At 50.9% G+C, this 22,939-nt stretch overlaps 1 protein-coding gene across 2 annotated transcripts in view; it reads right to left on the bottom strand.

The window, feature by feature from the left end:
* Window positions 1-22,939, bottom strand: part of TMEM63B (transmembrane protein 63B) — a 55,877-nt gene that overhangs the window by 11,168 nt on the left and 21,770 nt on the right. The window contains exons 2-9 of one of the 2 annotated variants that reach the window (XM_068157126.1): window positions 8,574-8,772; window positions 7,891-7,970; window positions 6,143-6,181; window positions 2,574-2,664; window positions 1,732-1,769; window positions 860-1,002; window positions 544-595; window positions 144-252 (exon numbers count right to left, since the gene is read on the bottom strand). In XM_068157126.1, the coding sequence (XP_068013227.1) occupies window positions 144-252; window positions 544-595; window positions 860-1,002; window positions 1,732-1,769; window positions 2,574-2,664; window positions 6,143-6,181; window positions 7,891-7,970; window positions 8,574-8,750 (729 nt within the window). In that variant the 5' untranslated portion in view covers window positions 8,751-8,772. The remainder of the gene's footprint in view (window positions 1-143; window positions 253-543; window positions 596-859; window positions 1,003-1,731; window positions 1,770-2,573; window positions 2,665-6,142; window positions 6,182-7,890; window positions 7,971-8,573; window positions 8,773-22,939) is intronic. The other variant, XM_068157135.1, reaches the window with a different exon arrangement.

Here is a 22,939-nt window from a genome sequence, read left to right as displayed (position 1 = left end):
CAGGCATAGAAACAGAACAGCCAAATCAAAACAGCTCCAAATTGCTGTGGGAAGCAAGGTGCTTGGCACTCTCTTCAAGGCCACCCGACTTGACAGAAGGGCATGGGAAAATGTGCTTGGGAGAGTGGCTAGATCCTGCTCACCAAATCATCCTCTTTGTAGCGCATCTTGGAGGTGTGCCGGCGCATGCTGTACACCGTCAGCAGCAGGTACAGGAAGGCAAAAGATGTGTGCAGCCACAGGAGGTTATTCCTGTCACAAAGGAGACCACAAAGGTCAATGCAAGGTTGCCACTGTAAGTCTTTGTATGGCCAGCCAGGCCCTGAAGGCACCAGGGCCAGGAGCAGTGTAACCAGCATGGTATCCACATGCCTGTACTATAAACTTCCAAGAGCTCAGCCTGGAAATTGGAGCAGAGACAGTACTCTTACAGCAAGGGCAGATACACAGCCTTCCAGAAGGTGAGGCTCTGCATGCAAGTGGGCATTTACAGAATACTTCTTGAGGGCCTCAGTTATCCGTCCCAACCCTGTCCACACATACCCAGAATTCAGGTTAGCGATAGTTGTCCTCCCAAAGCTGTAGGCGTTGTTTTCTGGGGAGAGAGAGGTAGACACAAGCAAGTTCAGTTTTACTGAGTGGCACAGAGCACCACTGGGGTGGGCTGCAGCAGGAATCTGACCTCTACAATACCCCAAACCCCAGGCTGCTATGGGTGACCTGGATGTGCCACGCTCAAAGCGGGACAACGGTCAGGATTTCTGTTAGAATTATCCTGCCCTCTGCTGCTCTCCAGTGGTCTGGGACAGGATGTTGGAAGCATCTCTCCCCAGCCTAACCAACAGCTCCCTGCTCTCACCTAGCAGGTCCCCTGAGAAGTTGACAGGTAGCACGATGCCCACGGAAAGCACACCCACAGCCACCAGCAGCCCGATGATGTGCCTCTGGAAGGACAGGTAGTGCACTGCGTCACCCCCACACTTGTCCCGGATCTCGTCATCCCTGCCGGCGAGAGAAAGCCCATCAAGCAACCTTCCACATTCCCTCAGGTGCTGGAGAACAGCACAGGGGCAAGGCTGCCCCTCCTTTTTTGAAGCCCACACAGCACCCCTGGTTCTGACTTATAGACCTCTAGCTAGGCCCTGGAGTAGGGAGCCCATAGACTTGCACCAGTGAGCAGAAACCAGCCTGGTGCAGGGCTTATGCAGCACCATGCTCCTACCACCTGCCTCCCAGGACAGGCAGCTGGACATGTACAAATACCACTTCATGCTCTTCTGGTGGGCCTTGCCTCCCCTGCTGAGATACAGGGTAGCTGACACTATCCCACAGTGCTCTGAAGCCAAGAAGTGCTTAGGAGACTGCTCCGTAGCACCATCAGGCTGGGAGTGTCTTCCTTGCACCCTCCAGTGCTCCCTTTGCAGTCATTTCATGGACAATAGTGCCCCTAGCAGGAGTCCCAGGGAGAGGAACATCTCTGCAGATCAGCAAACTATTTCTGAGATGGAAGAGAAGCAGAAGAGACCTGGGGCTGGGTGCTCTTCTCTGCTACAGACTTACTGTGACCTTAGTTTTGGATTTAAGACTCCTCATCTAGTCCCATCTTTGCCTGTCCTCTGCCAGCAAGTGCAGCAATTTCACACAGCTGTACAGTGCTAAGTGTCCAAACACCCTGCACTGCTCCTCATTCTTTCCCATGTGAGTCTCTTGTGCAGGTCCTGGAGCACTTACTTTATCCTGAAGATGGCTGTCAGCCAGGAACAGAAACCCTGTGCAGAAAGGAGACAGGATGGTCTCATATCATTCTGTGTTCCCTTATCCCTGCTCCATTCTTTAAAGGCTCATGGAAGCAGGCCGGTGTCCTTGTACCTCCACAGACTTGACTCAGGGTGGGACAGACCATGAGCACCCAGACATGCAGAGCCATGGATGGGCCAAGGTGAAGGAGATAGCAGCACTACTCCATGGGGTGTGCCACAGGCTGGACTCAGCCATGTGGTGGCTGGGCCTTACCAACTAACAGCTCAACCTCTCAGTTGACTCATTGGCACCTGGCTAGCATGGAAGCTCTCCACAGCCATGGGACATCCATAAATTCCACCAAACTGGTACTTTAGCCACTGTCCTGGACAAGAGGAGCTCTGCAGGGACTGGGAAGGCAGGCTGGGCAAAGCCAATGCTCCTTAGAGAGCACCCTGAGGTGGAATAGTCCTTGGGAGCTTTACCGTCCTTCCATCACACTCTGTTACACTACTGAACTGTGCCTCCTCTTTAGAGAGAAAAACAGCTGTAGAGGCAGACAGTGGCATGAGGATGTGCTGGCAAGTACTGTTTGCAATGCTAAGATGATAGGTTGGACAGCTGTTAAGCCACAGGAGTGTGCACCTACTTATTTAAGCACGTCTGGAAGCGATGTATTTTTATCTCCTTGAGCTCTATACCACACACGCTACAAAGTGTGGGACCTAAGGCCTGAGAAAGGGAAGTGTTTCTTTTGATGAGCTCTTGGTTCAGACAAGCTGTGGGGTCCTGGTCACTCAAAGACAAGGTGTTTGACTCTTGATGCTACTCACGTTGTCCCTCTGGTCGAAGTCCACAGAGCTGGAGACAGAGGTGAGACGCTCGTAGCGGTCATGGTTGTCGGAGTGCAGGGCGGAGGCTACGCTAAAATGACAAGTGGGAGGTGATGGATAGTTAGAAGATGCAAGGAAGCAGCCTGGCCAGGAACCAAGAACACTCAGAAGATCAGAGGTTAATTCAGGTCAGTCTGCCCCAGGTGAGATGAAGAGAGGCAAAATCAGAGCAGAAGCAGCAGTAAGCAGAGAACCCTGCCTCAGCCAGCACCCTGAGCCCAGCAGCCCCCATAGCTGTGGACGCTACTCACTTGGCACCTTCTGAGAATCACCTGCATTATGCAGCAGCCCCTGTGAGGGGGGTAGAAGCTGCAAAGGTGGGGAGATTGGAGCCTGTTTAGCATAGGTTTTGTACAGAGCAGAGGTGGTAAAGAACTAGAGGGTGCCACAGTCCCTCTGGCTCTGGTGTGGCCACAAGGCAGAAGCCCTATCCTGAAGGGCTCCACTCACCTCAGGGAAAAGGAAGGCTGAGAGTCTGGTGTCTGTATCCTGCTACACCAGTCCTCCCTGCCTTTAGTGCTTCAGTGCAGGGAAACCCAGGAGAAGCAATGCAGCTGAGCCCCAGCAGCTGTACTGCCTAGAGCCAGACTCTACAGCCTTGGGCTGGGCCTCCTGCCTGGAAATTCCTTCAGCAGGAGCAGGGCAAATGGCTAGAAGTGAATGAGCACAGGCTAAAAGGCAGGAAAGAGAGAGAAGTGAATACACCAGACAACTTTACTCCAGACACAGGCAGGGACCTAGATGAAGAACCTGCAGCAGAAGCATCCAAGGCAGACAACAGCCCCCACTACAAATGGAGATGGAGGGCAGCTGGCAAAAGGAGACAAGAAAATGGTCCACAGACCTAAATTAAATATCACTTGCAAGATGACATCAGGCCAGAACCTTGAAAGTGCAACAATTTATATAGCTGAAATAAAGGCTAGAAGCAAAGGGAAAAACAAACAGATGAACACATGGTCGCCCTGTAACCAGCACAGGCTGAAGGAGGATCAGATGGACAAGAACCAGGATAAGCAGCAGCTGAAACAAGTGCTCGAAATGCACTGGGTGACAATATGGGAAGGAAAACAACCACAGCCCCTTGTGACCCTGCCAAAGGACAGAGGATGGAATATGTGGCCTTCCTCAAAGCAGAGCAGCACCTGCTGAGTCTCTAGCTGGAAGTAACAGAAAGAGGAGAAAGGAGATTACGTGAAGGTCATAGGACTACAGGAGTGCAGACTAGGCAGCGACGTGCAGCCTTGTGACAATGCACTCTGCTCTGCTGAAAGGACAGCGTGAGCTCCAACCAAGCCTTCAGCCCTTTAAAATCCCAGAGGCCTTGAAGCTGAATGCAGGCAGCAAGGGTGAATTTTTGTTGTCCACAGCCCCAGGGAGAGCCCAGGACAATGACATGGTGTGTTTTCAGCTCCTTGGTAGTGGAAGCAGAGAGAGCAGAACAGAAGTAGCGCTGGAGGGAACAACTGAGAAGAGTGCCACATCATGAAGTGACCAGGCTAGCTAAGCTCCATTCAGGGAGATGAAGAGACAAAAACCAAGATCACTGGCAGTAATGAGAAGATAGGAGGCCAAATCTTGCCAGCAATGGGAAGCTGAAGAGGAATCTACAATCACACTTTGCTGGAGGTTTTCATACAGCGAAGCACCAACAAAGCAAGTGGGCAGAGACAAGGTTGCTCTAAACAGCAAAAAGATTGAAGTGGGACCTTTCCTGCTGCCCCAGGTTTGGTGCTGGCCCTGTCATCAAAAGAAGGATGAGGTCTGAGACATTGCTAGCCTCAGGGCAAGAGAATTGAAGGCTCTGGGAAAGGAAGGCCAGGCATGCTGTGTAAAAGTCAGGAAGTGGTTGTGCGGGTGATAAGCCACCCAGGGCTGTGTTATCACAGTCCTTGCACAAGTTGGTGCTGGATGGTGCCACAACCTCCTGGTGCAGACTGAGTCTCTAATTAAGAGCGCCAATAGCTACCACAAACCCTGGCAAAAGGAAGGACATGGACAGCACTTGCAGGTTTTCAGGCAAATGGACATATCAGAGGAGGAAGTCCTCCCACAGCAAGAGCAGTGCTGCACATTCAAGCATTGGGAGCACCAGGCAGCATACACGAGTCCCTAACCCGCCACCTGCCCCTGCACCCCAGCACAAAGGACAGATGAGATGGAAAGGTGCTGTACAGCCAGGACAAGCTTTTCTTGCTGAGCTCCACAAACTTCTGAAAGTTTCTGGCTACCCACACTTTCCCAGCTCAAGCAATAGGGATGGGTGGGAGAGGTGCATTTTGTCAGTAGATGGCTTGAGCAAGCAGAGATGAAGAATGGGAGCTGGAAGAAACAGCCCCTGGACAAACGTGTGTGAGGGTAAGTGAGGTGGCCACCCTGAAAAACCTCAGAGCATGATGGCTCCCCAACAGGGTGTTAGCAGTGAAAAGTTGCCAGACACACCTGAAGCAGGGCCAGCCACAAGTGAAGCACTCAAGCATGAGTGAGGGGTCCCCTCTGTGTCACGTAACACAGCTGCCACCACCTCTGTTTTTCTAACTCCAACTGCTATGCTGCTTTGGAGTCAAGGAGAAACCACAGAAATGTGAGCATTTCTGTACTCTTGCATGGCAGTAGCAAGCCACTACTTTGCAAGTGATGGACTATGAGCAGTGAGGCTGCAGTCTGCTGCCTGAGCCTCAGACATTTGTCAGCCTAGCTGAAGAGAGCATTGCAGGCTCCACACTACCAGCTGATCACCTCCTCTGCAGCGTGTACCACCCAGTCAGTCAGCAAGACATAGAGGACTCTGAGGCCTCAGAGCAGTAAGAAAGAGGAAAAGGCAGGGAGGGAGAATTCTTGGCAGGATGTAACAGGCAACACCAGACCAAGGTGCTGGAGGATGTTCTCAGCAGCACCGAGGCAGGAAGTGTGATTCTGCAGAGAACAGAGAAAGGTGCTGCCTTGCATGTGCTGCCATCTGCGGGTAGGTGGCAAGGGACAAGGATGAACACCGATCCTGGACCCAGCAGCCTAACAGGGTAAAGGAAAAAGTCTTGCAAGTGTCTGCCAGATGCTCTCTGTGTACCTGCCTGCCCTTGCAGCTGGTGTGGGAGCAGGCCTCATGGCACCCTGCTATGAGAGGAATCAGGCAAAGGAGGTTCCCCTGCACCTAGGTCACCCAAGTGAGCTGTGGGTTCAGGCAGGCAAGATTATTTTCTCCATCGTAAGGCAGAAGAGCTGGACATGAGCAGGCAGAGAAGCATATGAGACTCTCCAGCTTGGCTGGGAGCTCCTCAGCACTGCTGCCCTCTGGGAGGTCTACTAGAGGAAAACCAGGGTGCATCCAGCTGCGGAAGTGGCTGACACCAAGGGGACAGAAAGAGAAGAGAGAACAAATCCACCGAGAGGGAGAAATCCAAGCCTGAACTCCCAGCTACATAGATTAGTTCAGAAGCAATACAGAAAACCATAGAAGGAGAAAGTGAGAGTGTGAGCAGAGAAGAAAGACCCTGAAGAAAACAACATACTATTCCCGCTCCTCTCGCTCCGTCTGCCAACGGCGGCGCCTGGGGGCACAGAAAAACAAAAGCAGAGGTTACAACCACAGGAGCAGGTGCTGGGTCTCCTGTGTTGGTGGGAAGCTATGCACTCAGCAGGGATCCACGTTGTCCTGAAGAAGAGAAACTTGCCAACAGTCAGGTTGGAGCAGACTTTCCTTCCAGAGCCCAGTGTCACCCAGGCCACGAGATCCCAGAGCTCCAGCTGCCCCACAGGCACAGTGCTTTGTTGCCAGCTAAAAGGAAGCTGGCTTTACCGGGTAGGTGGCTAGGCTCCCAACATGGATGTGTGTCCCAGGGAGCTCCTGAAGGACAGGGACAGGTAAGACAGCCTGCCAGGGCTGCCCAGCTGCCATCCGAGCTCCCCTCCCATGCATCTCCTTCCCACGCTCAAGAAGCCAATACACTTGCATCCCACCCTCCCAAAATGCTCATCTCACTTCTTGGATGGGTCAAGTAGCAGGGACTCCTCCCTGGGATGTCAATCCTGGTGATCCATATCCCTTACCACTGCCGTGCTGTCCCTCTCCCTGTGTTTACCAGCTCTACTTCACCACATAGCTGGCACCCCCCTGCCTTCCTGCCTACCGTCACTGCTCCCACTTCCTTGCACCCCATGCGCTTAAAGCATCACCTCTGACAAGGGCTAGCCTCTCTCCACACTGAAGGCTGGCTATTCCTACCTCTGCCAGGCCAGGAAAGGAGAGGAAGAGGAGCCACATGGATACAGTTGCTTATCTAACACTATATCCAGGACTGCTCATCTGAAACAGGAGATTTCTTGTTTCAGTGATGGAGAAAACAACTCTTAGTCTTTCCACTGTTAAGCAAGGCATGTTGAAGAGCGGCTTGCTTGAATCTGTATAACCAAAAGAAACCAGAGAGGCTGGAGCTCAGCCCTGTCTAAACCTTTGGGTGTGATGAACTCACAGAGTTGATCAAGTTGAAGAACCACCTATCATAGTCAGCCTTCAGAAGTCACACTTTGACTCCAGGACGTGACAAAGATCCATGGGCACAGCAAACTACCCCTGGAGGGAGGCAGGTTATTCACACAACCCCTCTAGCTTCATCAAGGAGATTTCCTTTTGCACTGGAGGAACATAATTGTTACTCTTCCTGCAGCTGACAGCCAAAATGAGAACAGCATCCCACTCTGCTGTGGAGCTGCCATCTTCAGTGGGCCCTGCCTTTTGCTGACAGACACTGCAGCTCAAGCACATTGGGCAGGAAGGATCCATACCCAGACCAACTCATCAGCACCTGGGAAGGAAACTAAACTCGCATTATCACAGCAGTACTGCACCTGGAAACACAGCCTATCTACCTACTACTTTCAAGTGCTTTTAAGAACTGCATCCAGCAGAGACACAAAAGACACCTTCACAGGCTTAACAAAGCCTTCATTGTGGCAGCCCTCAGCCTTCCTGTGATCTTTTTTCCTCCCTCCTCCCTCCATCTGCTGTTCCTCAGTAAGGGCCTCTATGCACCTCTGTAACTGCAGGCACTTTAAGTGGTATGGAGCCAGCATGGACTGCCTGTGTTGGATGAAGGATGCTGTAACAAAGAAGTAGGTAAGGGGGGATTTTTCCTGCTCCTGATGCTCAGGAGATACAAATGCTTGCCTCTGGCAAACACAAGGGGATTTATCCCTGGTGCCCCACAGCAAGGAAGGGCACCACATGTGCCTTGTTTTCCTGCCCCTCTCCCATGCTTACCTGTCAGCATCAGTCACCAGGGCCAGACGTCCGTAGTCCCAAGCAACTTTACGTAAAATTGAAAAGACAAACAACAGTGCCTGGAAGAGAGAAAAGGAGGAGCTGTGAGAGGAGGCATTGTCCAGCTCTGTCCTTGTCCTCTCTGTGCAGAGCCACAGGAGCGAGGAGGGGAAAGGACTGCTCAGCTAACAGCACACCAAGGCAGTGGGACAGCACAAGTTCCCCAGGGCTGTTAAAATCAAACTCTCTTGGTGGCTGTAGGAAGCATGGGGCCAGGATGTAACATATGGTAGCTAAGTTAGCCATGGGATCAAAAGGCACTCAGCTCCCAAGGAGATGAGATTATGATTACAGCATCTGTGGTCCTGCAGTTCCTAAGGAACAAACAAAGCTTTTGGGTAGGTAAAGCTGCAGGGATTTGGCAGGGATAAACAGGAGTTTTGGGATGGAGCACTGACCTAACCCGACCCATGTCCTCAAGAAAATCTGCAAGGCCCTTCTGTGGACTCATTGTGGTGGTACAGGAGTTATGTCAATAGTGGCTAAGCAATGCAGTCCAGACCATGTAGTCAGCCAGCAGCATTTGGGCCCCTCAACTCTAAATCACCCATCACCCCACCACAGTCCTCTCTTCACAGGCTGGTTAGAGGAGAAGGTGCTGAAGCAGCAGCATGCAGACTTACAAGAAAGCACATAAAGTCGAGGGCTAGGACGGTGGGCACCCCCCCGAAGGGCAGCCCTTGCAGCACAGTGCTGCGGATGCGGGCACTGTAGCAGTAGTCCTTGGTGCTGTTGCTGCATGTAGAGGCTTTGCAGGTGGACCCTGCTGAGCCCAGGGTGGCGATCACGTAGGGAAGCATCTCTACAGCTTCATCGTCTTCCCTGGGGAAAGGAGAGAAAGGACTGGTTAGACACACAGCAGCTGGAGAAGAGGAGGCTCAGGGGAGACCTTATTGCTCCCTACAACTACCTGAAGGGAGGTTGTAGCCAAGTGGGGGTTGGTCTCTCCTCCCAGACAACCAGCACCAGAACGAGAGGACACAGTCTCAAGCTGCACCACGGGAGGTTTAGGCTCGAGGTGAGGAGAAAGTTCTTCACAGAAAAAATTGTTGGCTATTAGAATGTGCTGCTCAGGGAGGTGGAGTCCCCCTCTCTGGAGGTGTTCATAAAGGGATTGGATGTGGCACCTGAAGCCATGGTTTAGTAGTCATGAGGTGTTGGGTGACAGGTTGGACTTGATGATCTCTGAGGTCTTTTCCAACCTTATTGATTCTACGATTCTATGGATGAAAGCACTGCCTTCTTGTAGTCGACAGGCCAACCATGCCTGCTGTCTCAGGTTCCTCTGTGCTTCAGGATTTCCCTGGGAACCAGTGTCCATGGACAAGGTCATACAGAGTAGCCGACTGAGTTTGGGGCATGCTGGAGGTGCCTAGGTGTTCCAGCAGCTGCAGTCTCACCACGCAGATCCAGAGCTCCCTCACTTGTTCCTCTGCTCGCTACATTTAAGGCGCACATCTTCCCAACAAACTACTGAGGACACAGTGTATCAGTCCCCTTCTCTCAGCAGGGTGAACATTTAGAAACAGGAAAGAACTAAAGTGTGGAGCACAGGGGCATGAACTCACATCTGCTATGAGACAGTGGCTGCATCATGATCCCACAATTCCTTTTGCCTGGCTTTGTGCCAGGAGCTTTATTAGGCTGAACCATGACACTCTGTTCACTGCGGGCCTCAGCTTCCAGGGCACCCACCACACTAGTTACACCTGCTTGTTTGCTTTCCTTCCTCTGACTTGGATGCATTTAGATGCAACCACAAAGAGGGCAGACAGGAGGATTAGAATAAACCAGACCAGGTTGGAAAAGACCTTTGAGATCACATCCAACCTATCATCCAACACCACATCATCAACTAAACCATGGCACCAAGCACCCCATCCAGTCTCTTCCTAAACACCTCCAGTGATGGTGACTCCACCACCTTCCTAGGCAGCACATTCCAATGGCCAATCAATCTTTCTGGGAAGAACTTCCTAACATCCAGCCTAAACCTCCCCTGGCACAGCTTGAGACTGTGTCCTCTTGTTCTGGTGCTGCTTGCCTGGGACAAGAGACCAACCCCCACCTAGCTACAACCTCCCTTCAGGTAGTTGGAGACAGCAAAAAGGTCTCCCCTGAGCCTCCTCTTCTCCAGGCTAAGCAACCCCAGATTCCTCAGCCTCTCCTCATAGGGCTGTGCTCCAAACCCCTCCCCAGCTTTGTTGCCCTTCTCTGGACACCTTCCAGCAACTCAACATCTTTCCTAAACTGAGGGGCCCAGAACTGGACACAGGACTCAAGGTGTGGCCTAGCCAGTGCTGAGTACAGGGGCAGAATGACCTCCCTGCTGCTGGTGGATGATTTACCCAGGCTGCTGATCCAATTGTCTTATCCAGCATCCAGCAGCCACCCCAAATCTTTACTACCACCATGTACCATGCAGAAAGGTTGGCTGGCAGAGCATCACTTCTAGGCAATGCTCAGGGGATACCTTCCCAAGCCTAGAAATATCATCCAGGTGAGCTGGGCAAAAAAGCTGTCATTTACCCAAAGCATAAGAAAGCCACCACCACTGCTCTGTGCTGGTTTCAGCCTCTTGTCCCAGAGATGCCATCTGCCCTTCTAGCTCTAACAGGGACATTAGCAGAGGGGGCAGAGTGCTCTTCCCTCCAGCTCACAGGTATATCCTGACAACCTGCTGCCTGGCTGCAGAGATTTACCCACATCACACCGCAAAATGCTGCCTAGAGGATGACCACCAACCATTTGCTGCAGCGTCTTAGAGACCTCAGCTTCAAACTGTTCCCACCCAGCTCAGCTGGTATGGATGCACAGCTGCAAATTGGCTGAAGTACCAACGGCAAAGGTCACCTCGATGAGCAAAGCCCCAGCAGGGTACAGGCACTGAGGGGGCATCAGCCAAATTGCAGAAGCCACCAAACAGCCTTTTATGAGATAAACACAGGGACAGAGATGGAGCAAGGCTGTTTGGAGCAGAAAAAGGGAATAGAACAGCAGAAGACAGACCACCAGATCACAGCTGATAACCAGCTAGGGAGTTAGGCAGGATACACCCTGCCTAAATCAACAAGAGCCTCAGAAGCTCCAGGTAATGGATGGAAGAAATGATGAGATGAAGCTCACCAAAGGAAAGTCACAAGTTTTGGAGTGTGAATGGTTATACTCCTCTGTTTCTACCTCTGAAATGCCAGTATAGATGGATTTACAGCAAAGAGAAGTATCTCCCACTTCTCTTTTTGGAACATTACTAACTTTGAGGTTGGAAATGCTATGTTGCAGCAACATTAAGTGCATGACTATGCTCCCTCTGCAACTCCTCACCTTCAGTTCTCCTTGCATAGTGGGAAGAGGTAAGGGATAAAAGCCTTTACTTTATCTAAATCTACACTAAGCTTGCTACTATTAAGTGTCCTCTCCTTCCCACAACACGAGGTGTCTTCCAGCTCTAACCACTCTCACCACACATCCCCAGGATATCCTCTCTTGACCCTACAGAAAGGTGACCAGAACCACACATGAAATCCTGGGTAGGGGAATGACCTTGACTGACAGAAGAGCATCCTGAAGCTCTCAGCACGTCTCCTTAAGAGGTGGCTCAGGGGAGACTTGCTGTCTACAACTACCTGAAGGGAGGTTGTAGCCAGGTGCGGGTTGGTCTCTTCTCCCAGGCAAGCAGCAGCAGAACAAGAGGACACAATATCAAGCTGCACCAGGGAAGTTTGGGCTTGAGAAGAAGAGAAAGTTCTTCACAGAGAGAGTCGTTGGCCATTGGAATGTGCTGCCCAGGGAGGTGGTGGAGTCACCATCCCTGGAGGTGTTCAAAAGGGGATTGGACGTGGCACTTGAGGCCATGGTTTAGTCATGAGGTCTGTGGTGACAGGTTGGACTTGATGATCTTTGAGGTCTTTTCCAACCTTGTTGATCGGATGATTCTATTCTATGATTCTGCTACTCCTTGTGTGGCTGAGCATGATTTATTCCTCCAACAGCATCATTGCACATCCAAGAAAAGCATCTCTGTAACTGGGCTGCAATGCTGCTGCCCTAAGTAGCCACGGTAATTACAAGGCCGGCCATGTCCCAGAACAAATCATTCCTTCCAATACTCCCAGCTGCATGCTTCTCAGTACCCATTTTCTCATTACATCATAACCATTTGCTTTATATGGTGTTACATTAGAGTCACTTCACCTTGACAAACTACTCCAGGGTACATGCAGTGCTACAGGCTGGGGTCAGAGTGGCAGGAGAGTGGCCAGGCAGAAAGGGACCTGGGGGTATTGGTTGACAGCTGGCTGAACATGAGCCTGCAGTGTGCCCAGGTGGCCAAGAAGGCTGATGGCATCCTGGCCTGCATCAGGAACAGTGTGGCCAGCAGGAGCAGGGAGATCATTCAGCCCCTGTACTCAGCACTGGTTAGGCCACACCTTGAGTCCTGTGTCTAGTTCTGGGCCCCTCAGTTGAGGAAAGATGTTGAGTTGCTGGAAGGTGTCCAGAGAAGGGCAACAAAGCTGGGGAGGGGTTTGGAGCACAAGGCCTATGAGGAGAGGCTGAGGGAGCTGGGGTTGCTTAGCCTGGAGAGGAGGAGGCTCAGGGGAGACCTTATTGCTCTCTACAACTACCTGGAAGGAGGTTGTAGCTAAGTGGGGGTTGGTCTCTTGTCCCAGGCAAGCAGCACCAGAACAAGAGGACACAGTCTCAAGCTGTGCCAGGGGAGGTTTAGGCTGGATATTAGGACGAAGTTCTTCCCAGAAAGAGTGATTGGCCATTGGAATAGGCTGCCCGGGAAGGTGGTGGAGTCACCATCATTGGAGGTGTTTAGGAAGAGACTGGATGGGGTGCTTGGTGCCATGGTTTAGTTGATTAGATGGTGTTGGATGATAGGTTGGACTTGATCTCAAAGGTCTCTTCCAACCTGGTTAATTATATTCTATTCAATTTTGGGTACCTTGATTATCTTTTCTCCATCATTAATTGCAAAAGACTTCATCCCTCTGCTCCTCATGCTGAAACTGATCATTCACCCACAGGTTTTGTTTGTTGACCCTCAGACACTTTTTGATCCAGGACCCTACATCTCCTGCAGTGGACACTTTCTTTAACAGTGCTTGGTGAGCAATTTCAGAGGTTAGGAACTGGCCAAGTATTAACTATTATTTCATTGAAGTACTGAGAGACTTGCAGCAGATCAGGGAAGTGTGATTTTGACTCTGCAGAGACCAAAATGTTTACTTTATTCCTGCATGTTTTACAGCCCCATTTTCTGGTCATCTTTCTAACAGCAACACGGCTCATATGCTCCTATTACCCATAACCCTATCATAATCATTATTTATACAAACCATTACATGTTCAACCCAAACTTTGCAACCCTGTGGGTAATTTAACACACATTTCACAGAGACAGGTCCCAAAGATGGATTTTTCCCCCCGCTGAAGTCTAGAGAAGGGACTTGAAAGGGACTGGAGATACACTCCCCTAGTTTCTCCAGTAACCCAGCCAGAACATCCAGCAATGGAAAAGCTGTAGCATACACCCAAGGCTTACAATGTTTTTTTACCAGCCCAGTCAGATGGCACAACAGCAGTCAGCAGCATCCTTAGGTTTGCACCTTCCAGCCTGGCTGGTAAGTATAAGAGGATGCTTCCCATGGAGACTCAGGTGCTTCAGGTGTGTGGGAATGCCAAGAAGGCTTGCAGGGACATTTGAAGCACTTCTGCCCTTTCAGCTCCCTCAGCTGCAGGCACATCAAGCAGCAGGCTAGAGGTGACCTGCTGTCAAACCAGGTCAGACCCACCAAGGTGTGCTCACCTTCTGGGTTACAGTACAAATTAGGCAACTAAGAAGAAGCATCTCTGCAGGTTTGACTGACAATACCTACTTCTTATCCTTTATCCAAAGACTTTTTCCAGGAGCTTGTCAGCTGAGCAGGAGGCTGGTTGGTCATGCCAGGCATGGCATAACCCCATGGACCTGCAAATATACTGTCTTCATTCTTGTTTTGCACCTTAGTCTCAGACAGCCACTCCAGGGGACCCCTCTGTACCCATCCTCAACCAAGCAGGGCATGCTGCAACATGCCCTAAGGTGCAGGGCTGGTCCTGGAGGCAACTGCTGTTGGGAGCAGTGTTTTAAGCAAAGCACAGGTGAGGAGGAAAGGCAGTGCTTGCAACAAGCAGAGCCTTGCAGTGCAGCAGTGCTCTTCTCAGTTGTAAGAGAAAAACCTCTCCAGCAACGCAGGAGGAAAAAAGGGACCTCTCCAGCAACAACTCCCTAAAGACACACTTGATGCCCTGCCTGCACCCAAGGCAGTGATGGTTTTGCAAAGCTTTCTGTTCAGATCCCACTGCCTGCCTCTGGGAAGGATGCTGTGTGGCTCCTTACACACACCTACGCTGCCATGGCAGGTAAGAGCACTCTTGTGGCCACACCGGCTGTGCTGTACTGGGGTATGGAGAGAGGTGCCTTTCTTGGTCCCTCCTTCCTCTGCAGGGCTGTAGGACAGGGGGAACTTGGCTCTGCTTGAACTGAGATGCTAACAGCACCACGAGCTACTTCCTGCACATCAATAGAGTCAGGGCACAGGGAGCTGGTGGAAAGCTGTTGTGAAGGCAGGGATGGTGGGAACCAAGTCTTTTCCTGACAGTGAGCATGGCTTCCCACCATAGCACACAACAAGGGGAGGCAGCAAGAATAGGCCAGATGAGGTCTCATGCAAACTCTGGTGCCTCTCTCTTCTGCCCTCTGCACATTTAGCGCTGACTTCCTCAAAACAGCAAGGACAGCATAGAAGGACTTGCCAAAAGGCATTTTCAGCTCTTATTCAGCAATACTGGACTCCATCCTCTTTTATGGGCAGTGGGAAGTGGGGGAGGGAAAAACGTCAGTCTCCCTGCTTCCCCTGTCCCCAGAGATGCCTGCTCCCTGCCCTGCATCACAGCCTCTACCATTCCCTGTGGGACTGGCATGTCCACACTGCCCCATGTTTCCACCTCCATGAGTCAGGAGCAGAGGCATCCTGCTCCCCAGCTGAAGTCCCTAAGGCACACCCTGCCAGGTGCTGCAGTGCACACAGCCTCCAGCTCAGCTCCTACCTGCTAAGCCCTGTGCAAATGCAGCCCTGGGAAATGTGGCTCTCAAGGGCCTGACAGACCCAGCAGGGCTGGGGCTTTCCTCCTCCTCCTCGCTTTTGTGGCCAAGCAAGGCTCTGCACTCCCCATTGGCCATTTCAAAGGGAAAGGGAAGAAAGCATCATAAGGCTGGGAAGGCCAGGATCACATAATCACAGAATGGTCTGGATTGGAAAGGACCTAGTTCCAACTAGATCCCACTCAATCCAGTTGCTCAAAACCCTACCCAGCCTAGCCTTGAACACTTCCAGGTAGGAGGGATCCACACCTAAATGCCTTGGCACTTCCTCAGCTATGCCTTGACCTGCAGAGTGTGCATCACAATGCTCATGCTTCAGTCTGGGCAAGGACTTACAACCAGCAGAGACCCAAGTTGCTCTTGCAGGGCAGGAGACCAGGAGGCACCCATTGAGGAGGCTGCCTGCCCCATGCTGAACTCTGCTACAGCACAGAGTGGTCAGGGCATGCAATGAAAACAGCACCACAGGCCATTCAAAAGGAGTATTTCCCATTCTCCTTGCCAGCTCACCCTGGAGTCTCTACTCCTCACACCCTGCACATGCACCCTCTGCCAAATGCTTGGCACCAGGAGAAAAGAAACAAAAAGACTCTGCTGGGACTTGGGCAGGAGTGATGCAGAAGTTGGGACAGTCTTCTTACAGGCACACCAATGCACCAACATGGACAAGCACCTAGCTGTGTTCTTGCAGTCACACCACTGATGTCATCCAGATATGAGGGAGGTGGCCTGAGAAACGCTTGCAGAACAGTACAGATCAATAAAGCGTATGCCTGTGCTTTAATGATGATGTAAGCACACCAGTTATGTTCATTTGTTTTCTCACTGGTAACCTTAATAACCCCATCTATAAATAGAACAGCAAGATCGTGCTCTGGTAGAGATATATTCATTTATGGAAGTGACAGCCTCACAACAGGCTGGGGGGACAGAGACATGCAGCTGGATACCACAGAACCACAGAAACATTCAGGCTGGAAAATCCCTCAGGATCACCAACCAATAAACCTGCTCTGCAAAGTTCACCCCTAAACCATAACCCCAAGCACCACATCCAAATGACCACATCCAGGGTTGGTGACTCAACCACCTCCCTGGGCAACACATTCCAATGCCTGACTGCTCTTGCTGGGAAAAAGTTTTTACTGATGTCCAGTCTAAACCTACCAGTCACAGCTTTAGGCCATTCCCTCTTGTCCTATCACTAACTGCCTGTGAGAAGAGACCAGCAGCAGCCTCTCTACAATGTCCTTTCAGGTAGTTGTAGGCAGTGATGAGTTCTCCCCTCAGCCTTTTCTTTTTCAAACCAGCCAGCCTCAGCTCAGCATAAGAGGAGATTGGACGTGGCACTTGGTGCCACGGTCTAGTCATGGGGTCTGTGTTGATAGGTTGGACTCGATGATCCTCGAGGTCCTTTCCAACCTAAGTTATACTGTGAAGATTTATTCTCCAGGCCCTTCAGTCTTGTCGCCCTCCCCTGCACTCACTCCAGCATCTCCACATCTCTCTTGTATTGAGCTGCCCAAAACTGGACACAATACTCAAGGTGTGGCCTCACCAGCACTGAATAGAAGGGGGCAATCATCTCCTTACTCCTGTTGGACACAGCCTTTCTGATACAAGCCAGGATGCCATTGGCTTTCTTGGCCACCTGGGCACACTGCTTGTTGATTAGAACCCCCAGGTCCCTTTCTGCCAGACAGCTTTCCAGCCACACTGCCCCAAGCCTGTAGTGTTGCTTGGGGTTGTTGTGACCCAAGTGCAGGACCTGGCAGTTGGCCTTGTTGAAGCTCATCCTGTTAACATTGGCCTATTGATCCAATCTATCCAAGTCCCTCTGTAGAGCCTCCATACCCTGGTGCAGATCAACACTCACACCTAACTTGGTGTCATCTGTGAACTGACTGATGACACTCTCTGTGTGTTAGCCATTGGAATGTGCTGCCCAGGGAGGTGGTGGAGTCACCATCCCTGGAGGTGTTCAAGAGGGGATTGGATGTGGCACTTGGTGCCATGGTTTAGTAGTCATGAGGTGCTGGGTGACAGGTTGGACTTGATGATCTTTGAGGTCTTTTCCAACCTTACTGATTCTATGATTCTGTGTCTTAATCAAGGTCATCAATAAAGATGTTAAACAGAAGTGGTCCCAGTACTGAGCCCTGAGGAGCACCACTTGTGACTGGCTGCCAGCTGGATTTAACTCCATTGAGCACCACTCTTTGGGCCTGTTTGCCCAGCCAGTGCTTTATCTAATTTCACAACACGGGAATATTTAAAAGAACTGTGTCTCCGGACCGAGACACCTACCCAGCCTAGCCTGGAACACTTCCAGGTAGGAGGGATCCACACCTTTATCCAGCAGAGTGTGTGCTCATCCAAGCCACAAGCAGCCAGTCTGTCCATGAGAATTCTGTGGGAAACAGTGTCAAAGGCTTTTTGAAAGTCTAGGTAGACAATATCCACAGCCTTTCCCTCATCCAGCAATTGGGTCATCCTGTCATAGATGGAGATCAGGTTGGCCAGGCAGGACGTGCCCTTCACAAACCCATGCTGATGGGGCCTGACCCCCTGGAAGTTCTCTATATGATGTGGGGTTAGGGTTTCCAGATTAAAAATCCACCAACCCAAACCTGCATCTTCAGGACGTGACATTTAGGGAAGTGAGGTGTGTTCTGGTTCCTGACCCCAGAGGGTGCTGGGGAAGTGGCCTGAGGATGACAGCAGGAACATGAGCACAGAGGATGTGCCACACTGAGCCTGTGCCTGCTGGGGCAGCACAAACTTGCCCGCACTGAGTGCTTGGGGGCCCCTCATACAGCAGTGGGTACCCAAGGCTGAGAAAGCCTGTTCATCTCCCAGACAGCTACCTAGGTTACCTGCACCTCAACAACAAAGCCCCAGCAGAACTCTGTGCAAACTGTTTGCAGCCACAAACAGATCACAGGAAGATTCTTGGTAAGCAAGCAGGGGAAATTCTCAGGAGAAATGGAGAACAGGGAGTTTGCAAATTAGCTGAAAGCCCTTCCCACAGTACAGCAGCAAAGGGCTAAATAGCACTCTTGCCACAGAGAGAGCAGTAGCAAAGCTGCCCTGTGCCATCCTTCAGATATGGCATGGGGCTTTCAGGTAGCAGAAGGCTGCTGACATGCTGGAAGCAGCAAGGAACACAACCTGCAGGCCAGGAGATAAAGCATCAAGAAACAAATGTGCTGCCAGTGCTTTCAAACAAGCCTGGGCAAAGCACCCATAAGCCTAGCAGTGGGAGCAGTCCTGCTTCACCAGGAAGGAGAACCTGCCAAAGACCTGTGTCTCTCTCCATCTCCTCCAATTGACACACAAAGCTCTCCAAAGCTTTGATATGGCAGGTTCAGCTTCTTCAAAGCAAAAATTAAGTGCACTCTTGTCCTGAGTCCAAAGCCCTTCCAGATGGCTTTGCACCAGGCTTCAACTATCTACTAGCAAAGGGCATCACATCTTTTTGTGTGCATATCAGCTCCCAGTCCTGGTCTTGGCAGGTACAGTCATGGCCAGCCCTGGCCCCATGCTGCTCTGCATACTGCTGGCCAAGTGCATCCTGCTGCTCAGGAACCCCTAGTCCTGCTCGCACTACAGCTGTAAGCACAGCCAACCATGTAAGTGACTCATCTGTGCCAGGCCAGTGCTCTGCAGGGATGGACGTAGCCTCTAACAGCAGGGAGTCTTTGGATCCATGAGAAACCTGAGTTTGACTTTCTCCTAAGGATAACCAAGACCTACAGAGATCACTTAATGAGCAAAGCAGAAATGAAGTTTGGCTACTCCATCTGAAAGGAGGAGAGGAGCTCCTCCCAGCATTCTGTCCTGGATCTGCTAGAGGGTGATCCTGAGGGGATGCTTGTTTTGGAGACACAAGCTTACTTCCTGAGGCTCAGCAGTGGGCTGCTCATTCATTACAAAGACTTTAAACAAGGTTGTTTGAAGAACTCACTTCCCTGAGGAAAAAAAACCCACAACACTGCACAAGCCAGAGAACTTCAACATCAGGGAAATCTTCAAGCTTCAGGTGAAACCAAGCCATTTTATGTTCACAATTTCATCTTGAGAGTCCTCTCTTGTCCAGGTCACACAATACTTCTTTCTTGGAGGCTATTTTCTTACCCATGGTTTTCAACAAGGAGAAGAGCTTTAGGGCACTAGCTTCCATGAAGATCAGGGAGCTTGTCCACTTCACAACTCTGTCCCTTTCAAGATCACCCAGGACAGTCAATCACAAAACCTTGCCTTTGAACATCAGCAAACTCCTTCACGCTCCCTTCATCAGCTGTGACCTGTCTGCCTTGCCAAGCAATACAGATTCAGCTCCAGACAGCCATCTCCTTCCTGTGCCTCTTTCCTACAGGAACTCCCTTCCATCTGCTGGTAGTGCTTTCAAATTGCATGGTGCCCTGAACATATTGTACCATGCCAAGAGGGGCTATACCATGCCTCAAAACCCTGGTACACTTTGCTTCATGCTCCTCTCATCTCAGCTGGCTCACCTATCCTCAGTCTAAAGGCTCTTTGGTCTCTCTGGCTCTGTGTTGTGCACCCACATCACACCTTGCTGCTCTCCTGCCTTAGTTTTCACATCTCTGTGGTGCTGGGTGATGGGAAGGGATGATGGTGTCCCTTTTTCCTCCAGGGATGTTTGGTGGAACAGCAGCACTCACACAAAACCAGACTGTAGCTCTGCTGCCAAGAAGGTAGCCTGACCACCTCCATCCAGCTACAAGGAACCAACACAGTCATGGCACCTGGCATTCCACACAAGTAAGGCAAAGTCCTCAGCCCCATCTCATTTGCCTCCTGAAAAACACTTAATGCCTCATGGACACCCCCAGGGTCCCATCCATGTATCCCATGGAGCATGTATCCCACGCTTCCCAGGAGGAAGAGCCCAAACCTATCAGACAGTTCTGTACATCAATTAGCTTTCAGTCCGCATGGCAGAGTCACAGCCAGTCTGAGTTATATTAAATTTTGTGTGTTGCATTTCATGAGTCACTGAATCAAATGTTTTAGCTTCAAATGTATCTCCCTGTCACTTTCCCTTCAAGCTCCTGGGCTGTAAATCTACATGAAAGAAATTGAGTTTGTGTGCCAGCTCATACTTTACAGTCTATAAAGAAATAAGCATTTACTGTTTTGCTTCCCTTGTTTCCTGTAGGCATATGCTTGTAGTGATACAGCAAACAGAACATAACTAAGTTGAGCAGTGAGACTGACAAGGTGCTGAACTTCATGATGTGCATCTACAGAGCAGTGGCCATATGGCAGCCAAGCCCTGGCTGGGAGTAAGTCCCAGGAAACAAGACTTCCTCACCTAGCACCCAGCATATCAGCAGTAGCAACTCTACCAACTCCCACTTAGTAAATGCAAAGATAGATTCCACCATCACCCAAGAGCAGTGTTTTTCAGCTTCTAGATTATGGACCCCAGTAGCATATGGCTTGTTCCTTAGGGCTTGCCTTGATGGTTATCTCCTGCATGTCTACTACCAGTGCTTATGCTGCTTGCACAAGGTCTGCACTTTCCTCACAGAAGATCTGTGGGCTTGGCCCAAGTTGACACTCTTGTTCTTCATTTTTCAGGCGAGAGTGGCTATTCATACAGGATCCTTACTGCACAAATAGCACTTTGGCTTTTGGTTAAGGAGAGCTGTTCAGGTTCATGACACCTGCCTTGGCTGAAACATGGACCAATCTTCCTGGAGATTCCTTACTTACTCTGAGCTTTTTCCATGTTTCCCTCCATTTCTTAAGTTACTAACTACAGTCCTGTCCATTTTGCACAGGTACACATTTTTAGAGGGAGCTCTGAGCCTCTCCCAGCTCTCATCCCTTTTCCCATTTGTTTATGAGTAAGCTCATTTCATCTTAGAGCTTCTTGTTTATTCTGATTTTAATCCTCTTGTGCATAGTGGGGTATTAACTTACCTGCCTTCCCTCACGCCTCACATCTCTCTTCCCTACCAGTGGTCACAGACTGGGTATTCTGACCTGCACCCATCCTTTCCCTGAGTGAAGTGAATGTCCAGGCCTCATAAAACCGTGTTTCTGAGCTAGTCTCTCAAGGCCACATTGACTGTTTCTTCTTCCTTAATTCTACAGGACAAGAGTCTTTACCTCCTTGTTGTACAAAGACACAGGAATTCTGTCCACTGGGTGTGATTACAATTGCTTATCTAGGGCGCGATCAGTGCTTCCCACCAAGGAAACCTTTGGTGATGCAAGCCACCAAGCAGTTGCAAGGAGCACCTCTCAGAGTTGTGCAAGTATCTCCCAGGGCTCTGCAGCTGGTTCCTCATCAGGGGCTGGTTGTATACCCTACTGCATCAGCCCTGGGAGCATCCCAACTCCTTGTTCTGCAGCATGCAAGCTGCTCAGTCAGAGGTTACAGGGGGTTAGCTTCCCTTTGGTCTGACTCAGCATGCAGAGGGCTGGGGAAATCACTCTTGGACAGTCCTTCAGAAAAAGCTGCACACCCCTGCTTTTAGCAAGTGCTCCATATGGACCTAGGAAAATTGAAAAGCTGTGTCAATTCAGGAATGGTGGCAAAGCAGGTGCATGGACAGCTTAGAGCAGCATTCCTGGAAATGATGCTGAACAGCGTAGAGTAAAACCCTCCTTCGTATCAGAAGGTGAGGAAGCTTGGTACTGGCAAGGAAGGGCCCACGAACCTGCCTCTCCCATCCAGCAGGAAACATATGGGATGTACACCCAGGAAGAGGATGGGATGGGATGTGAACCCAGGAAATGTAGAGGGAAATCCCTTCCCTTGTAAGCACTGAGGAGCAAGCAGCCAGGATGCTGCATGACCTGCAGCATGAAGAGCCTCTTGGTATTGTTCCTACAACAGGCACATCTAACTCCAAGCCTCGGCATCTGAACCCTTCTGTAACAAATACAGCCTGACTCATTCTTTTTAGGGTCCTTGAATAAGTTGCAGCCCCAAGTGTTTGTGTTTTGCAGGCTGGGGATGTTCTTATGTTTTCTTCACCTTCCTTATAGCATTCCTAGGGTAGTGAATTGAATAAACCAGGTTAGAAGAGACCTTCAAGATCATCTCATCAAACAGCATCTAATCAACTGAACCATGGCACCGAGCACCCATGAAGTCTCCTCCTAAACACCTCCAGAGATGGTGACTCCACCACCTCCCTGGGCAGCACATTCCAATGGCCAATCACTCTCTCTGTATAGAACTTCTTCCTGACATCCAGCCTAAACCTCCCCTGGCACAGCTTGAGACTGTGTCCTCTTGTTCTGGTGCTGCTTGCCTGGGACAAGAGACCAACCCCACCTGGCTACAACCTCCCTTCAGGTAGTTGGAGACAGCAAAAAGGTCTCCCCTGAGCCTCCTCTTCTCCAGGCTAAGCAACCCCAGCTCCCTCAACCTCTCCTCATAGGGCTTGTGCTCCAAACCCCTCCCCAGCTTTGTTGCCCTTCTCTGGATACCTTCCAGCAACTCAACATCTTTCCTAAACTGACGGGTCCAGAACTGGACACAGGACTCAAGGTATGGCCTAACCAGTGCTGAGTCCAGGGGCAGAATGACCTCCCTGCTCCTGCTGGCCACACTGTTCCTGATACAGGCCAGGATGCCATTGGCCCTCTTGGCCACCTGGGCACACTGCTGGCTCATGTTCAGCCTACTGTCAACCAGTACCCCCAGGTCCCTCTCTGCCTGGCCGCTCTCCAGCCACTCTGACCCCAGCCTGTAGCTTACCTTTCAGGGTCAGAGCTCCAGCAACAGCAGCACAGCCCGACCCACAGCACTAGGGCACTACACATAGGACTGGCACAGCATCCAGGACA

The sequence above is a fragment of the Melanerpes formicivorus genome, unplaced genomic scaffold, assembly GCF_026170545.1.
Source record: "Melanerpes formicivorus ecotype bairdi unplaced genomic scaffold, bMelFor1.0.p_v2 SCAF_2, whole genome shotgun sequence".
Lineage (NCBI taxonomy): Eukaryota > Metazoa > Chordata > Aves > Piciformes > Picidae > Melanerpes > Melanerpes formicivorus.
This window is presented reverse-complemented; position numbering and strand designations above follow the sequence as displayed.